This window comes from Gastrolobium bilobum, unplaced genomic scaffold (assembly GCF_033153095.1).
Source record: "Gastrolobium bilobum isolate Gb01-03AN ecotype WA unplaced genomic scaffold, APGP_CSIRO_Gbil_v1 utg39614, whole genome shotgun sequence".
Classification (NCBI taxonomy): Eukaryota; Viridiplantae; Streptophyta; class Magnoliopsida; order Fabales; family Fabaceae; genus Gastrolobium; species Gastrolobium bilobum.
The window spans coordinates 123,632-143,135 of record NW_026896841.1 but is presented as its reverse complement, the minus strand read 5'-3'; the positions used below and the strand labels follow the sequence as shown (position 1 = coordinate 143,135).

The 19,504-nt window shown below is 30.8% G+C and overlaps 1 protein-coding gene across 1 annotated transcript; it reads left to right on the top strand.

Annotated features, from left to right (window-relative positions):
* Positions 1 to 1,234: 1,234 nt before the first annotated feature.
* Positions 1,235 to 3,406, top strand: LOC133302287 (homeobox-leucine zipper protein ATHB-20-like). The gene is made up of 3 exons (XM_061502045.1): positions 1,235 to 1,473; positions 1,571 to 1,953; positions 2,799 to 3,406. The coding sequence occupies exons 1-3, from the start codon at positions 1,302 to 1,304 to the stop codon at positions 3,132 to 3,134; spliced, it is 891 nt and encodes a 296-aa protein (XP_061358029.1). The 5' UTR covers positions 1,235 to 1,301; the 3' UTR covers positions 3,135 to 3,406.
* The last annotated feature ends 16,098 nt before the right edge of the window (positions 3,407 to 19,504 follow it).

The window sequence follows — 19,504 nt, the reverse complement described above, 5'->3', positions numbered from 1 at the left end:
ACTTATTATTATAAAATGACTGCGTTAGACTTCATTTCTAAATTTTCTATTATACTTCTTTCCTTAGATTCTGGATTTTCACGTTGCAGAATGACCGGTTTCCTCGTCACACATGCATGACCTAACAAGTTACTTTAGGATCAAGTACAATTATTATTATTAGTATTATTATTATTATTATAATTATTATTATTATTATTATGCTCACATAATAGTTGCAAAATTTCAAATTAATTAAAAATTGCAAAATATGTATGATGGCATTACAGTTAATCAATTCCAGTTTTGTGAAAATTTGATTTATTTTTTGTTGGCAAAAAAATTGTGGTTTCTTTCTTACTCGAATCATTTCAATTCTAGTGGATTTCAAGTATTTGAAATTTTGAACCAATTACACACCCCAATAATGTACAAGCAATTATATATATATATATATATATATATATATATATAACACCAAGCACAAGCAAGCATCATCCAGATCTTTCCATAGAAACCATGCTTTGCTTACTCTTTTGATGTGGACAGGTACTAACCAAACTAGACTTTGCATGATACCAATCTCTCATTTCCAGGCTATGCTAAGCAATATAAGGCCAAAAATCCCACATTAGATATATATTAAAAAAATATTTAATATGGCACTGAACTTCATCCTCGAATCATTGAGTTTGAACTAATTTAATTTTTCATGTGGACTTGTACCTATCTCTAATGCAATGCATATAAATACATACTAGCTAGTTAATTAGTAGAAAGAAGAAAAAATAAATTGTGCAAATCAATATAATCTGTTTTTTCACATTAAACTTTTGAAAAACAAGTATAATATTTGTGTTACAGATCACACATCTATGAATCTTCTTTGATCTCTCTATATACATTAAAGGATTAAAAAAAAATCAATAGCCATATATATTTATATATATATATATATATATATATATATATATATATATATATATATATATATATCAATATCACTATAGTAGACAGAGAATCCATAAATATGAGAGTGTGGGGTCCATGAAAGCAACAATATTTGATATATATTACACAAATTTAGACTTCTTATTTTTCTCTCTCTCTGCTGTCTGTCTCTCAACCTAAAAATTGCTGTCTTTCGGTCTCTGTACCTATCATCATCACCATCCCTCTTTCTGAAAACTCTGTCACCATGAGAGTGAGAGCCAAACTCCTGTGGTAGCCAGAGCCTCTTAAATCTATGTAGAAAGAGAGAGAGATAGAGAAAGAGAGATTTTGAGCCCTACAAAAAAAATAAAAAAATAAAAACACTTTGCATGTATGATATCATCACTATCATATCCTCTTCATCTTGTTCTTCTACCATGGACTTCACACCTTCTCATCACACTTTCATGTTTCAAACCCATGAAGATCATGACCAGTTCCGTTCAACTAATTCAACCTCTCTCAACACCTTTCCATCTTTACCACCCCAACACTTTCAAGGTCCCTCTCTCACTCTCTCTATAAGTTTCCAAGTTGATATGTTTTGTTGATATATATACATATATATGAATACTAGTGTTAATTTTGTTTATTGCAGGGGTTGGTGCAGCTTTCATGATGAAGCGATCTATGTCATTTTCAGGCATAGAGAGCAAGTGTGATGAAGTGCATGTTGATGATGATTTATCAGATGATGGATCCCAAACTGGGGAGAAGAAGAAGAGGTTGAGTTTGGAACAAGTGAAGGCACTTGAGAAGAGTTTTGAGGTTGGGAACAAGCTTGAACCTGAAAGGAAAATGCAGCTTGCTAAGGCTCTTGGTTTGCAACCAAGACAGATTGCTATATGGTTCCAGAACAGAAGAGCAAGGTGGAAAACCAAGCAACTTGAGAAGGAATATGAAGTTCTCAAGAAACAATTTGAAGCTGTTAAGGCTGATAATGATACCCTTAAGGCTCAGAACCAGAAACTACATGCAGAGGTAATTGTACCATTGCTAGTTTAATTGGATCTTTGAATTTTCAATACTATATTCTCTTTCTAGATATATATCATATTGGTAATGGTTTTGGGAAAAAAAATGAGAACTTATTGGGATCTTGGGGGTTATAATTGAATACCAATTAATTTGGATGTTTTGGTCTTGATTCAAATATTCAATAGTAGAGTGTGACATGATTCCAATTTCAAATGTTTATTCTTGGTTTTTTCTTTTTTTCTTTCACCAAATTTTAATCTTCCCCTCCTTGACTTTTGAGTAGAGTATATCAATGTAAATAGAAGAAGTTTTTCTACCACTGAAGGCTCTTTTAGTCTTTTTAATGCTCTTCCTTATCCGCAATAATGGATGTAGATTGATATTTTCGTGTTTGAAGAAGAAAGAAAGCTCTCCCTTTATTTTTTATTCGAGCTCATTATAAGAAATAAGAGGTTTTTTTTTTTTTTGAGTTTTGGTGTTTCTTGATATTTACCTAGAAAATTAAACTCCATTTCATTGATTGAGTTATGATCCCACATGTCTTAGTGACTTTTTAAAGTGATTGTTTCCGTCATTAACTTTCTGCTTGATTGTTAGTAGTTGATCATTCTCGGGAAGAGTTAGTGTAGACAGTGTCAGAACTCAGAACTTCATACTATAATAGTAATGTGTGTTTTTCTTTTTCCATTGAATATACTGTGTTATAATTATTCCAAGTTGCAATGAAAAAAGACAACTTAGACAATGTTGCATTAATTTGATATGATTAATGCTTAGTCTCCACATGGGACAAAAATAACAAAAACAAGAAGTTATGTGATTACCTTTTAACATTTTTGGTTTTGCAGTTACAAGCTCTAAAGAGCAGGAGTTGCTGTGAAACAAGAACAATTAGCCTCAAAAAAGAAACTGAGGGTTCTTGGAGCAATGGAAGTGAAAACAGCTCAGATATTAATTTGGATCTCTCAAGAACACCAATCATGAATAGTCCTGTATCTTCTCAGAATGGTAAAAGCCTTCTTCTATCCACTACTTCCCTAAAACCCACCAGCATAACCCAACTCCTCCAATGCTCATCATCAAGATCAGATCTTCAAGATGAAAGCTTATGCAACATGTTTCACAACATTGATGAGCAGCAGAATTTTTGGCCCTGGCCTGAGCAGCAACACCATTTTCATTGAACTCCAAAAAAAAAAAGATTTTAAGACATCAATGATTTGAGGGTGAAATTAATTGAGAAGAAGAAAGTTCATTAGACTTAGTTTCAAACTTTTTTCTGCCAGTTTTTTTTAATTTATGTTTTTAATGTAGATTGGTGTATAAAGTTTGAACAAAATCCACTTATGAGGAGGTGGTGGACTTTGAGTAGTGCAACTTCTTTCCCACTAGACTTTTACTATATTGCAAAATATATATATGTTTTTGCTAGGTTGAAATAAAATATTATGAAATATTCTTGTTAATATATACGTGCCCCTAAGTGGATTTCCAGCTCTGGCACATAGTATGGGCCACGAATAAAAATAGGATTTTCTGTTTGCATTTTTTAAGCTTATATTTTATTTCATGTTGGTGCTTTGGAATCATGATATCATATCATGGAAAATTGCAAGAAAAAAAGGGGGGGCTTGGAGAAAGTTCCCCTAATGAAGGGCGTGGCTGACTTCAGTGCTTATGAGAATTAAAAAGATGCAGTGAGTGTGCCATGTCATTTTATGGGTTGAAGAAAAAGCCAAATGTAGATGGGAGTTTACAAAGAGTGATAGGGTTGGGGCCGGAAAGGACGATTCTTAGCACACAATCCAAGAAGTGAGAAGCTAAACAGGTGAGGGGAAAAAAATCTTCATTTAACACAATGAATAAAGGTAGGCATGAGGATAATTTTTGTAGGAAGTTTTTGTATTGTATATTTATAAGGTGACTTAATATTTCTCGTATTATATAGATAAATTTTATTATATAAATATATAGGAAAAAATATTTCTGCAACCACTTTAGATAAGGTTCTCTACCGTTACTCTTTTTAACTAAGTACGACAGGTCGTACATTAAAAGTGCATTTTCTCTCTCCGTCACGTCAGTCGACAGTATTTGAGGAGAGAGAAAAAAAGAGTAACTTTGTTGTTATAACTAAGTACGACCGATTGTACTTAGTTAAAAAGGGATAGATGTAGATAACCTTATCTAAAGTGGCTGTAAAAATACTTTTATCATATATATATATATATATATATATATATATATATATATATAAATGTGTGGAGTTCATATGAGCCTATGTGGAGAGAGCAGAGAGAAAGAGAAAATATGAATTCTACACACTTTTACGTATAATTAGGAAATAAATTTATTTTCTATACATAAGAAACAATAAATTCAAGAAAAAAAATTTCGGATTTGAACCTTAATTTTTCAATGAGCAATTTTATCATGATTGAGCCACGCACTAAAAAAAAAAAAAAAATGAAAGTTACAAGATTTTGTTACAAATTGGAGCACATTTTATGTGAAGGGGATTACGTACTCTATTACTATAAAAAGAAAAAATAATATAAGAGAAAATAATCATTTTTTTATCATATTTAGTAAGGGTTGTGAAAATATTTTTTACAAATTGGTCATCGTGTTGAAATTTCAAAGCAACCTTTTGCCAATATTAATCTGACAACCGAAACTACTTGACTCTGTATCCTGAAGAAGGTCCATGTGACCTACTGCCAAAGCAAAAACATCTCTCTCTCTCTCTCTTGTATATGTATCCTAAATTTTCGCAGTAGCTGTCTGCCAAAAAGTTGATCTAGGGTATGTTCACTTAAAATAGAGTAGACTCCCAATAGAATAAACATTACATAGATTAATGCTACTATTAAAACAATTACATGCAGGACCTGGTGTCAATAATTATTAATTTGAAGTAGCAGTTTCACCAAACTATTATAATCAACAGTTATGGTCAATTTCTACGTTCTAACAAGACTCATTGTTGGAGAGAACTTATCATAGCTGTAAATAGCCAAGACTTAGATAAAGTACTAGGAGTTATATATACAAAATTAAATTATAGTTGTAATAAAGGGTAGATCATTTTATACAGATGTAATTACACATTCAATCTTGACATCGTTGATTTTTTTATATAATTTTAATTTATTAGATATTTGAACCGTTAAATACAAGAAAAATAATTATCAAGATTTGATATAATTAAGAATTTTTTATTTTTATATAACGGGACCCCTCGTATTGGCCAAAGAAGAGTGGATCCCTATTGAATTTTTACACTCTGATTTTGCAAACTTAATTCATCCGATTATTACATGGATGAGCTCAATTTGAAATATGAACCATAAAAGAAAAATATCAATTAAACAGATGATCACAATAATACCAGTTACAATATCTATTATCCAAAGAGAAACCCTTCCAGCAGTATCAGCTATTTATCCCACTTTTATCTCCATTTGATTAAGTAGCCATGCTAAAGAAATAAACAAGCATAACTAATTATAAAATGATATCCTTCTCTTGGTGTAACAACTGTTGGGAAATTCGTTCCCTCAAACTCCAATGTCAAGCGGGTCCAGGGGAAGCCCGTGGCGGGGGCCACCACCAATAAGCTAAGGCTACATCAACCGTAGCAAGTGGATCCGACACCATGTCTCAACCCAAAACCTTAAGGCATTGGGTTCATGGGTCCTTTCACTTATATACTCTTCACTTAGCTCATTACCAACCAATGTGGGACTCATCACACTTGATATCCCAACAACAACATCATGTCCCGGTAATAAATATTTAAGCCTGAAAGAAATAAATTATGCTTTTTTTTTTCTTCTTCTATCGTAAGTCTGATCTCCACATCACCTCTAGCGACAAATCAAGGTTTAGAAACCAATAACACAATTATTCCTTATCATGACATTTATATATGGAAAATTATGCGCAACCAGGATTTGTTTTGGGCCAATAATAAGAACTTGTGAGTCTTTTGCTCTTTTACACGGTATCATCTCTCTCTCAGAGAACAAAAAATATTACAAGACACTCGGACAGCTATTGGTGTAACTAGTATCATGCATGTGGTTGTATTAAAAAAAAAAAAGTATCATGCATATGGATAGGAAATGTACAAATCCTGATGTTACAAACCTCCAATAGCTAGGAAATGCTAATTTATTTAAGAGATTGGGGCCATTTGAACTGACACATAAATGGTAGAGAAACCATTAATCAATTATTCTATATATCCTACAATATTATGTGAGCATTAATGGGTTGCGTGTCTGATGCAGCCATTCACGAAAACATGTGCAGAAATTGTAATGTGTGGTTGTGTAATCAATATTCACAGACAAGATACCATTGATTAGTAAATTGTCTTTCTTAATTTGGGTCGGTGTTAAATTTCAATAAGGAAACGGGAAAACATGTTTGTGACAATTTTCTAGTTTCCTATCATGTCACATTGATTAATGTCAAGTTCAAGGTCATGTGTGTAAATAAATATATTTTCGGTTAATTCTGCACGAAAATTATAGTTCTCACTTCTCATAGTAACCTCACTGAAAATGGCAAATTATATAGAAGCTTATATACCTTTATCAAGGAGGATTGCAATGTTTAGTTGTATTTGCTTGTAAGCAATTTTCTTCTTGCTTTTATAAAAATTGCCAGTGGAATTGTCTATGAAATATAAATTACACTTTCAGAAAAGTAAAATCTAGATCCAAATAATATATATAAAGAGATACTATTAATGTGACAAGTGTTACGACAGTATCACAGAAGATATTCCGAAAATGAAGTGGGAATTCTTTTTTCTTTATTGAAGATTAAAGAAAGACTTCTGATTATGAAATTTGGTCAACTACTCTATTATATATTTAATACACTTTTCATTGATAAAGTGTCATTATTGCTTCTTCATGAAGAACAGAATCAACACTCGTGGAATTGTTTGGTACAAGGTATTTTTAAAGATGATTGGTAAAGTTACATTGGTAAACGTGAATTGTCATGTTTGGTACAAGTTAACAATATGTCTTTTCCGAATACCTTCGTTTACCGATAATCGAATTTACAAAGAAAACTAAAATTTCAAATTACCAAAAAATATGTGGTAATTGAGGAATCCAACATCGAGAAAGCTGAAAAGCAAATTGTGGGACAAAAATACCCCAACTCACATGTTTTCGTAATAGCAATGAGCTATGTAGCACCGATACAACACGCGACACGTGACACGACACGACACGACACTCCGACACGTCAATCCAAAAAAATTATGGATTTCGACACGTTGGGACACGTTTTAATATTAAATAATATTTTTAATTTATATAGTGATATTTCATTTAATATTTAATAATTTAACAAAAAAATGAAACTAAATTAATAATACCCATCAACACGTTATAAATAGAAACTTTAATAAAAAAATAAGAACTGGGATGAGAGAGATATAATATCAGATAGAGAGATCAAATCATATTAGAGAGATCAGAGAGAAGAAGATACAACAAGAGCGTGATAGGAGTTGACAACAATGATGCTGGAGATGATCTCTTATCTACTTAAGGAAAAAAAAGACAAAAAGATAAAATTGATATGATCAGGTGAAAGCTTTATTAATATATTTTAACTTTAAAAACAAAAAATTAAAAAAAAAAATTACGAAAATGCCATTTGACCGTGTCGGACACGGTCAAATTCGCGTGTCGGAATGGTCAACGTGTCGGAAAAAGTCAACCGCGTGTCCGACACCGTGTCGGAGTGTGTCGCCGTGTCGGACCCGACTCTTCCTGTTTTTACAAGTGTCCGTGCTTCCTTGGCAATGAGTCTCCATTTGAGTCTCCAACAATTATTCCAATAATTACATATCCGATTTGACCTATAGACAAATACGCAAGCATATGTTTCATGCTTGTTTGGGTAATAGCAATGAGATTCTCCAATATCGCTAAGAATAGCTAGGATATATATATATATATATATATATATATATATATATATATATATATATATATATATATATGATATGTTATTATTTTATATTAAATAATTATTAATGTTAGATAAATATTTTAAATGATATGTCAATTTTAATATTAATTTATTAACTTAGTTTATACAAATCATAAAGACTAAATCTACACAATAACTCTCGTCTAGCTCTTCAGCTATATATGGTTGTTGATGAAATTTAAAAGGAAGCTGGATAGAAATGCTTGTCCGGAGATTATCAAAATTTATTTGTTGGTTTAGCAATTAAAAAATAGGTTTAAAGTTTCTCAATAGTATATGAGATAAAATTATCTCTTATGCCTATATAAAAGTATGTGAAACTCATGTGAAATTATGTAAAAAAAAAAAAAAAAAAAACTAGACCTCATACACTTATATATATATATATATATATATATATATATATATATATATATATATATATATATATATATATATATATATATAGGGGCAGGATATTCTTACACCGGTGTAAAAGTTAGTGATCTTACACTCAATCTTAACCATTGATCCACTTAAATCCAATGACTCACATTACTAAAAAATTTGAGTCCTTAGATATAAATGAGATCAACGAATAAGATTAGAAATGTAACTTACACTGGTGTAAAATGATCCTGACCCATATATATATATATAAGAGATCATTTTATATGCAGATGAAAAATATTAAACTCTTAAAAATTCATTCAACTTTTCTTGATATTAGGATGAAGAAAGTGGAATGCATCTTTTGACCTTACTTTTTTCTTTTGTCATTTAATGCATGGTGACTGAACTTAATTTTAAAGGGGAACCATCTTTTGTTATGGAGAATATACTAACAAAGAAGCTGATGAAGCTAACTATTACTTGAGATATATATATTATCTCTTATTCTTTTATCTGTCGGTGGTTTCTTTTGTTATGGTATATAGCTCAATCTCAAGTCACAGTACTGTTCCCACAATATACAACACCGTTCCAAATTAATAACATTATATAGGCTCTATTTTATGGTATAATGGTTATTCATTTTAGCTGACCTAGTACATGCACTTTTTTCTTTTAAATAACAAATATGATCACTGATGTAAAAATATAAATAATTAAAAAAGATTCTCTCGTTGAGCTTTAGCCTATTAATACATAAAAAAATGGAAAAAAAAAAATTACTTTTATGCTACATGTAATAACTTTCTCTCCTACACATCCTTCGATAACTGTGTCATTTTTTTTTCAGGTGGTGGAGCCCATAAATTTATCTTTATGACATGAGATAATTTATCTCCTTTAACATGAAATTAATAAAACCCAAAAAAAATTGTACTTTTTTCCATTTATTTTTATGCATTATAGTGGTTGGACGGTGCCAGGCCCATAGGGCTAAACCCAACGGCAAAGGAACAAGATACTGACCCGGATAAGTCAGGTTTGGTCATCAACCCAAATCCTAACCGGACTAGTAGCTAGTTGGACCCGCTATATAATTAAGGCACACTTATCCTCCTTACAGTAAATAAGTGTTATAAACACAAAAGTTAATTATAGTGATAAATGAATCGCACCCTCAAGAAATTAAATGATCAAAGGCTTCGAGTTTTTTTTTATAAAAATTTGTTTCTCTTAATTATAAATCTCGAGAAGAGTTCTCCCAATGAATTTAATAATACTCAAACCGAATTAATTGAGTTTATGACAAAAATGATTGAACAAAAAACAAATTTATTAAAGATTCCCAACTATAATTTGCTCGAGAGGTTAATCCCATGACAATTTATAAAACTAACTTTATTAAAATTTAAACTTTTTTTTACAAATAACGAAGGGGAAATATATTGTAACAAACAAGTTGTGTTATTATCAAGGTACTACCAATCAATCTCACAATTAGATCGATTGTGTTGATCCAACGGTCATATTTATTTTTATCTTTGTATGATCATGATTTTCCAAATTTAATACTTTATATTTATTTTCACCTTTGTATGGTTATGATTTTTCATATTTAATGCTTTTACTTTAAATATGGGGAATAATAACTATACAAAGATGAAAATAAATACAACCGTTAAATCAACATAATCGACCAACGATGAAATTGATTAATAATAACATAATAATAACACAACTTGATTGTTACAATATCTTTTCTGAATAAGAAATAAGAGAATTCAAGTTATAGAGTGATATGAACATAAATATGGGCCGTAAAGTATAATGAAAGCCCATTAAATTCAAACAAGAGTCAATGACGGGATCAAATCCAAAACAACTGTTAAGAAGTAAAAGATTGCCTTAGATGTGCACAGTGACCTATATTTTAGCCTTTTAGGTGGCAGCACTTAATTGGATAAATGACATAATTAATCACCAATTTTTTAAAATTATAAACTAGATAATATATTACGTCACTTATATCACTCTTAAGAAATTTTAAATGGTTATTCAGATGTGATGATACCTGTTTGACAAATGGCACTATGCAATTGCTCTGTAAATATAAGATAGCAAGTTTTGGAGGTTTTGGCAAAAAAATTACCAGAATATCACGCGAACAGTAAAATTTCTCAAAATGTCACGCGACATAATTCGCTACACAGTGCAGTGAATTATGTGTGCAAATAATTCGCTACACAGTGTAGCGAAATATGCCACGTCAGAACCAAAAATGCCACGTGTCAAACGAGGAGAAATTCGCTACAAAGTGTAGTGAATTTCTCCTTGTTTGACACGTGGCATTTTTGGTTCTGTGCATTCTGATGTGACATATGTTAAGAACCTTGGGATACACCACCTCAAAAGCTAGCTCAAATGGTGGGAGTGACCAAGGCCTTATAAAGGCCACATTAGTTGTCCACACAATCAATGTGAGACTATATATCTCAACTCGCCCCCTCACGCAAGAGCCCTTTGGGCGAGAAGCGTGGAATTGCACAGGCCCAATTTTTGGTTTACCTTTTTGTGCTTTTTTTATTTTAATTCCACTTGAAAGTGAGAGGCAGTGAAGATCGAACTTGTGACCTTATAGTCACTCAAGCTCTGATACCATGTAAAGAACCTTGGGATATACCACCCCAAAAGCTAGCTCGAAGGGTGGGAGTGTCCAAGGCCTTATAAAGGCTACATTAGTTGTCCACACAATCAATGTGGGACTATATATCTCAACTACATATTTCGCTACAGTGTGTAGCGAATTATTTGCACACATAATTCGCTGCACTGTGTAGCGAATTATGCCGTGTGACATTTTGAGAAATTTTATTGTTCGCGTGACATTCTGATAATTTTTTTACCAAAACATGACACATTGGTCACTGTTCCAAAATTTGGAGAATAATTTCAATACTAGCGTGGCATATATTCCCTCCATTCATAATCAAATATGTGTTGAAATAATATTTTTATCTCTGACATATTACTGTAGAAGCATTTATTCTTAATTTTAATTGGAGGATTAGTGCTAACCTTATATTTTTTTAAGGAATTAGTTTTTTTGATACTATAATAGATAATTTTATTTTATACACATAAAAGAAGAGAATTGAAAATTTTCATTTACAGGAGAATTTCATCCCTTCCCGCATAGATAAAAAAACATCGTTATTAACTTGATTATTTGTTAAATTTTCATGCAGCCTATGTTTTTTTTTAGTTGCAGGAGAAACTATTTACCTTAAAAAAATTGTTTAGGTTTCAAAATAATATTTCAAAAAAGAATTCTTTTCCAAAGTCCAATCAGCGCGTCTCTTCTTTCCCTACCACACCAATATTTTTTTAATAATTAAACTTAAAGCTTTCACGATTAATTATATGGGAAAACATTTTCTCCTTTGAAAGGAGAAAATTTCTCTCATGTTAGTGACTTAAAGCATAAGTGGGTCCTACCTTAAATTTTTTTCTCTTTCCACTATTTTGTGAGACCCATTTATACAATGTGTCATTAACATGAGAAAAATTTTCTCCAGGGAGAAAATATTTTCCCTAATTATATAGCTAGGTTTGTATTAATGGGTGAAAGTTAACAAGTTTGAATATACTGTTTCTTTTTTAATGAATTCATTAAGCTTGAAATGTCCTTTAATAGAGTCAGCTTATCATCCAATTTCTAGGTCAACATGTGTATCAAAACTCCTCTTTCAAAAGTTAATTAAAATAAAATTATTTTGTTCAGATAGTGTAAAATAAAATCACTTTGAAATCAAATTACTAAAGTAATTTGTAATAGCCTAATAGGTTTGGTGAATTTTCATTGTGTCATAAGAATATATGGTAAATTTATAATAACTTTGTGTTGATTTTATTTTTTTTAAAGTTAACCAATAATTATCAACACCTTCCAAACTTAATAAAAGTCAATAATTATTACATGTAAAATTATTGTAGCGAATTGTTAGGTGTTAATCTCTTAAATTCCATGTCAGCAGACTTAAGGGTATTTGGTAGGGGATTTTCTTGTAGATACTCAGACAACTTCCATTGGTATTTCAACTTGACCATGTTTGATACAAGACTCAAAAAAATTCAACCAAGAAAATCCTTTGCCCAGCCATTGTGATTTGTTTGTAAAATTTCATGAAAAATACTGTTACAGAAAACCACATGGAAGATGGCATTTTGGGTTTACCAGAAAATGACTGTTCCAGAAAATACTGTTCCAGTCATGGTGATTCAGTTTCAAAATTTAAAACTTAAAATGGTAAGTTTAGTAATTTACACCCATTATCTCAGCAATATTTTATCTTCGAATTCTTCCAACGTTCTCACTAGATCTTAATTTATATATTGACTTTGCTAGCTGAGATGAATCATCTAAGTCGGCTACAATCAAATGCACATGCACATTCTCTTGTAAACCCGGAACTTGTAATGCTGCATCTTTAAAACGATGTAGATATTTTTGGAGAGTCTCTCTAGATTGCTGCCGGATTTTATCAAGTGCAAACTCGGACTTCAGATGCTTCTTTCTTTTGCAAAGTTCAGTAAAAAAATTTCTCCAAAATTTTCAAAAGATCCAATCGAATTTGGTGTTTGCGCAGCTCCAGTCAGAGTTGTAGCAAATATCTGAGAAATGATGGGCTCATCAATTCCTCTGATATACATATCAGTGTCAAATATATTAATATGGACTAGTGGATATTGACTTCCATCATATTTCGACAAATGTGCCGAGTCAAATTTCTCTTGGGAATGGAGAAAAGGACTATTATTGTATCGCCCCTAACGATATTTTCTCCTATACATCCCAGCTTCAGCACGGCCTTGGATCCGAATATCACGATTGTGATCAGCTTTATAGCGGTTCTGTTGAACTTGCATATTTCGATTGTGCTTAGCTTCAACCCAGTTAGACTCCACATTTCCACTTATTCCAGTGTTCCGGTTACGGGCTATCACATTTGCATTGTGATTATTGTTGCCCAGGCCACTACCAGTGTTAACTACACCACGTCCTTCAGCGACTCCAACTCGGATTTGATTATCCAGGTTCAGATCTGTATTAACTCGGACATGATTATTTGTATCATTGACATTCATGAGCTCAGGAGTCCGTAACACATTTAATTTTTTTATTTATTGAGAAGACCTCAATTTTCTAACTTTGCACGAGGGTGGGGCTGGGCCCAGGAGAAAGTCTTGTGGAGACACAAATAAATGGCACCCGCCGTGATTTAAAAAAACAACAGAGGTACAATTTCGATGTTAGTGGAGGAGAAAAATTAACTATGCGACTTCTTATTCCCAAAAGTTTATTGAGTTTCACCGGTATTATTAAACCCGGACCGATCGGTCGGGTCGACTTGGGAACTGGTAAACTGGTCATATAACCGGTACTTATCGGTCATGCATCAGAACCGATGTAACCCGGTTTGACCCGGCCTGTTTTTATGAAAATTGGTGACCCGGTCGGTTAACCAGTGATCCGGCCTGGTCACAAAAAAAATTCCAATTTTTTTTTTTTTCAAAAAAAAATCATAATGGACATATTTGAATATTTTTTTGCTTATTAACTTACATAAGTTATGTATTTACAATACTAATATTATTTCAATTATGCACTATGCAAAAAATTTTTATTTAATTTATAGTTAGGGATGTCATTTTCTGAACTTAAAGCCTCGTATCACGATCATTATATTTTTGTTTGATCCTTTATTGAATAATAATAAGTGATTTATTATTTTTTATATTAAAATATTTGAAAATGTAATCATTTTTTTAGATATTTCAGTATATTTATAATTTTTTATAAAATTATATATAATTACCGGGTCATGCGATTGAACCAGTGACCCAGTGACCCAGTACCTCAACCGAGTCAATGACCGGGCCGGTTATAATAACATTGGTTTGATCCGTGAAAAGCCTATTAAGATATTAAATTAAATTAAAATTAGATGTGGCAATCCTGTTTTTACTCCCTCTTAAAAAATGGCAACTAATCAACTACCCTGAAAGTCGTTGACACAGACTAACTACAATCTCATTTGAGGTTAACAGAACCGAAATCCTTATATTAGATATCCAACCTTTGTATTGTTATAGTTAGGGGTGTTAATGGGCTGGGCTGGGCTTTGGCCATCCTGGTCCAAGCCTAAATAAAAAAAAATTCAGCCTATCTGGCCTACTGGCCTATTAAAGACTTTATTTGTAGGTCAAGCCCGACCCATTTTCAAAAATAAGAAAGTCTGACATGGCCTATAGGCCTTGAAGGCCTCCCACTATATATACTAAGCAAAAAAAATAATTGTATAGAGCAAATAAAGTTCCATTCATGCATGCACTAGTACTTCTCATAAGAAAAAAATGACAAACAAGAAAGAATCAACATAATACCTCAGCTCTAGAATCTATATCATAGAGGAATAGAGTCAAAGAAATGGGAAAAATAAGAAAATTACAATTACTGGATGCTGAAATAAAATCTACAAGAGAATGTCATTCATCTAAAAATGCTCGTAACGTAGCACTCAGATGCGGTTGACAGAAGAAAGAGATAAGAATTAGGGAGAGAAAGAGAGAAATCAGAAGAGAGAGAAAGAGTAGAAGAGAGATGATTAATTCTGCTTAACTATTACTCATTGTTGATGCAACATATAGGGCCCTATTACTATTAGGCCATCAGTTTAAATGTAAAAACACAAACATGAAAATAAAGTCTTAGTGTGACATTGTAACACCAGTGTTATTTTAAAAGCCCAGTATGACTTTAGCTTGTATCATAGTCTTTCAGGTAGTTGGGTAATTGATGCTTGCGTTTGGGCTCCCCTTCTATGCCACGAGTTGGGCTGGACTTAGCAGTAGAGTCTGCTACATGGTCCGTTACACCGGACTTGGGTTGGGCTCAATGTAGGTCGAGCCGTAGGCTGGGCTGAGTTCAGCCTAGCCCATTTACACCCTTAATTATAGTTCAGTCAACATACAAAGATTTCGTGCACGGTTTCAAAAGTTTATTCCACATTAAGACTAAATGATTTAAAAATGAAAAAGAAAGACTACATCTTCTTCTCCATCGATATATTTGCCCCAATTTAGCGTTCGTATGGATAGATTTTCGAAAAAATAATTTTTGTAAATATTTCTTTTTAGATTTTTTTTTCAACAGTTGAAATTATTTTATATTTGGATGTGGTAATTAAAAAATTTATTAAGTAAAAAATTTATTTTGAAATTAATATTAAAAAATATTTTACATATTGCAGAGGAAAATATTTTATATTTTGAAATTAAAATTATAAAATATTTTATATATTGCTCCATCGAACCTCATGCTTTGTTTTTTTCTTTTTCTTTTTTTTTTTAAAAACTTGTGGGACCCGTTTATATGTCTCAGTAGAAAAAAAATATATCATCTGTGACATAAGAAAATGCAATCCCTAGGCAAAGGGAAATGATTGTCTTCTGTTACATAAAAATTTTATTTTCTCCTATATAGACATCGAACCTCACGCTTTGTTTATTTTTTTTTTTAAAAACTTGTGGGACCCGTTTATATATCTCAGTAGGAAAAAATATATTTCATCTGTGACATAAAAATGCAATCCCATAGGCAAAAGCTTGACAAAAGAATGACGCATGATGATAGTATTGGATTCTTGATCTAGAGAATGGAATTAACAATATTTTGAGTTGTGGAATGGACAAGTCAATATTGGACCGTGATATAGTGATGTACTTGTTATGGACCTCGTTGTAGCTTTTATATAAAATGAGGGTCACTCATTTTTATGTGAATATAACAAAAAAAAATTGCAGAAAAAAAATTTCTGCAATAAAAATATAAATATTTTATAAAATATTCAAAACCCTCAACTCATTTCTTATTAGACCTTTGGAACGTTTGCAAAAGATAATGAAATCTAGTGCCGCTATCATACCAAATAAAAAGTGATGTATGCGTCTTATGGCATTTCAATTTTCAGGTACAATGGTTAATCTAGTGCGCCACAGAATTTCATTTTTATAATTGGATAAATATTACATGTACTTGCTTTCTCTGACTTTCGTAGTTTATACGATTTCGTAAGTTAAAAATGTGATTGGAATCCAAGGATAGACACACTCCTATTCTGAGCATAATATTTCCACATTCATTGAACGAGTATTTCAGAACTCTGAACATTAATTTAACTTTTGTTCAACAAAATTTAAACTTCACCCTTACAAACACAACTGAGGAAATAGAGTTATGTAATATCCTCTACAACTCATTAGCATAGATGATATCATATTAATTCTTAAATCTTATTTTAAATAAGAAGATGAGAATTATAATAAAATTCTAACGCAACTGATATGAAACAAGACATATGACAAAATATTCTTAAAATATAATTATACAGAAATCAAGTTAAATATTACATCAGAATACATTATAATCTAAACTAAAAAGAAATATTTTTATTTTCTATTATCTGCTCTACTGAGCTCCGTATAGTCTTCAAAGTCTTTAACCATAGTGCTTTACCTTACTCCAAAGTTACACATACTGGCCTGTTTACTCTGAAAGGTTAGCATAAAAACAGACACACGTGAGATAAATCTTAGTAATATTGGAATTTTCGAATTATAACCAATCCAGCCACTTAAGTGAAAAATATCATTCTCACAGAATAAATTTATAATAAGAAAATAATATCATAAATAAATAAATATAAGCCCAGACCTTTGTGCGTTCTTCATTCAGTCATACCCAAACCTTTGTGGGTGCTACCCAAACTTTATGGGTTTCTATATACATACATATATAGGAACGTGTAATCTTTAATTGAAATGACTAATACTCAATTTTGTGAGCGCCCAAATTCTGTGGGTTTTGTGTGTGAAAGGTTTTGTATGGCGGAGTTCAAGCCATGATAAGGCGTCCCTTACCCTATAACCATTCTGATCCCCTTGTGGGTCAGTCACATCAGAATCATTCAATAAAAGATTACATATTCCATTAGTATTTATTTGGTACCAAAGAAGTTCTTTAATTTCTATAAATTTGATTCAAGATCATTTTCATATCTAATATAAGTAAATTTATCAAATTCACAAAGTCAAATATAGAAAATAAATTAAAAGAGTAGAAAAATTTATAAAATAATTTTGACAGAGTAACGACATCTTCACAACTTTTAAAGAAATAACTTTAAAATACCAACTTTCAACATGACATAGATAAAAACAGAACCAACATAGCTTTCTAAAATATATAAAAATCAACTTTTAAAAAAATAAAGAAGAGAATGAATTACTTATTCCTAATATTACCTTTCCATTTTTATTTATTTCCTTGCCATGTCTACGCTCTACTCTCTCCTTGTCTGTTTTCTTTTTTCGTCATAATCTCAAAGTGCATATATATATATATATATATATATAGATGTTAATTTATTTTCTTTAACAAAATCCAAAAAAATCTACTTTAGTAATAATTGTTTAGATAACTTCCTAAGTAAGATAGTTTACTTGACTTGAAGAGGTGAGATGTACATGCACACATCAATGCGCTGATCTTTTTTTTTTCTTTTTTTTTAAATATATTATTTCAATTATTTTTAATACTTTAATATATATCTGTATTTGCTTTTTTTCATTATTTTTATTATAATAAAAATAATCATTATTTATGTATTGTTTATTATTATTTTATATTTATATTTATGTATATATATGTTATTACTTTGATTATTATTATTATTATTATTTTTATTCGAATATTACAAGTTAAATCTTTATTCCTCACGGGGGTATAGTATCTCAATGTGTATGGGTACTTGAGAAAGTAATGATGGAGATCAAAGTAATAATATTACTCTCAATTTTTTTACACAAAAATTAATCCAAAAGCCGTTTTTCTTAGTTTTAAATTTTTGTTTATTTATTATATGTCTTTTGACCCAAAAATAGGAAGAGTGAGTGTACAACATCATTTCTATGAATTTATGAATGATGCGGCAGACTTACTTCTCTTGTTTATCAAGAGACATAACAAAATAAATAATCTAAAATCAAAGAAATTCACATAAATATTCAGAAAGAAGAAATTCATAGCAATTCCTTCAATTCGGATAATTCTTATTGTTGGTTGAATAGATAAACAACTTGTTTTTATTTAACTCTTGAATTTGAGTCATGAAAATAAAAAAGAATGACGGAAAAAAAAACAAATGTTTTGTTATGTTAGTATATCCCACAATCCACATTTTTTTAACTTAAAATTAATAATATATAAGTAATAATATAAAATTTATATAACTACAAAGTTTCAAACCAAACTGAAAGCAGTTACAACTATAAGATAATAAACACTTATAACTTTTTTAAATATTTAATTAATAATATTTTGAGACCTGTAACTGAATAGAGAATTTCCTTTATAATATTAATACAAAAGTACAAATAAATAAATAAATAAATAATATAGACATATTTAGCCAAAGTGACATTTATTATGGGATAGTGAGAGGAGTAAATATTGAATAATAAATGTTTCATTGAAGGCTAAAATTAAAATTTACTAAAAAGTAATACCATGCATTTATTTTTTGGTTTAAATATTCAAATTAAATTTCAATTGCCAGGATTCACTCATCTCATTACACGTGTACGCGGATGTAAATGTGGCTAATCAACTAGGATCACCTGAGTTTCTATCCTCTGTCTGTCTCTGCCGTAAAAGGTACAGTGTCGAGAGTTTCTTTCCAATTCATGATTTCATGGTCCCTATTTTGGTAGGATCTGCTGTCTCTCTCCTCACTTTTTTTTTCTTGGCACCTTCCATTTTAGGAGAATTTTTAAAGTGAACCGAGTGTCCTGCATTGGGTGTTCTATTTTTTCAAAATAAAATTTTTTATGATATTTTTATTTATATCATTTTATTTATTTATTTTCGTGTCCTGATTTTTTTCTATTTTTAAAAAAGGTGTAACTGCACCAGGAACATAAAGAATATACTCCCATTTCAGATTTCAGTTTCCTTAATTTGCATCATATTTTAGAAAAGTAAAATTGTAACTGAATGAGATAGTTCTCTTCATAATATTATTATAAAATTATAAAT

Coding starts and splice junctions, on each gene's coding strand:
- LOC133302287 (XM_061502045.1), top strand. CDS start 1,302: ATGTATGATATCATCACTATCATATCCTCTTCATCTTGTTCTTCTACC. Junction 1,474..1,570: donor ACCACCCCAACACTTTCAAG/GTCCCTCTCTCA, acceptor TGTTTATTGCAG/GGGTTGGTGCAGCTTTCATG. Junction 1,954..2,798: donor ACCAGAAACTACATGCAGAG/GTAATTGTACCA, acceptor TTGGTTTTGCAG/TTACAAGCTCTAAAGAGCAG.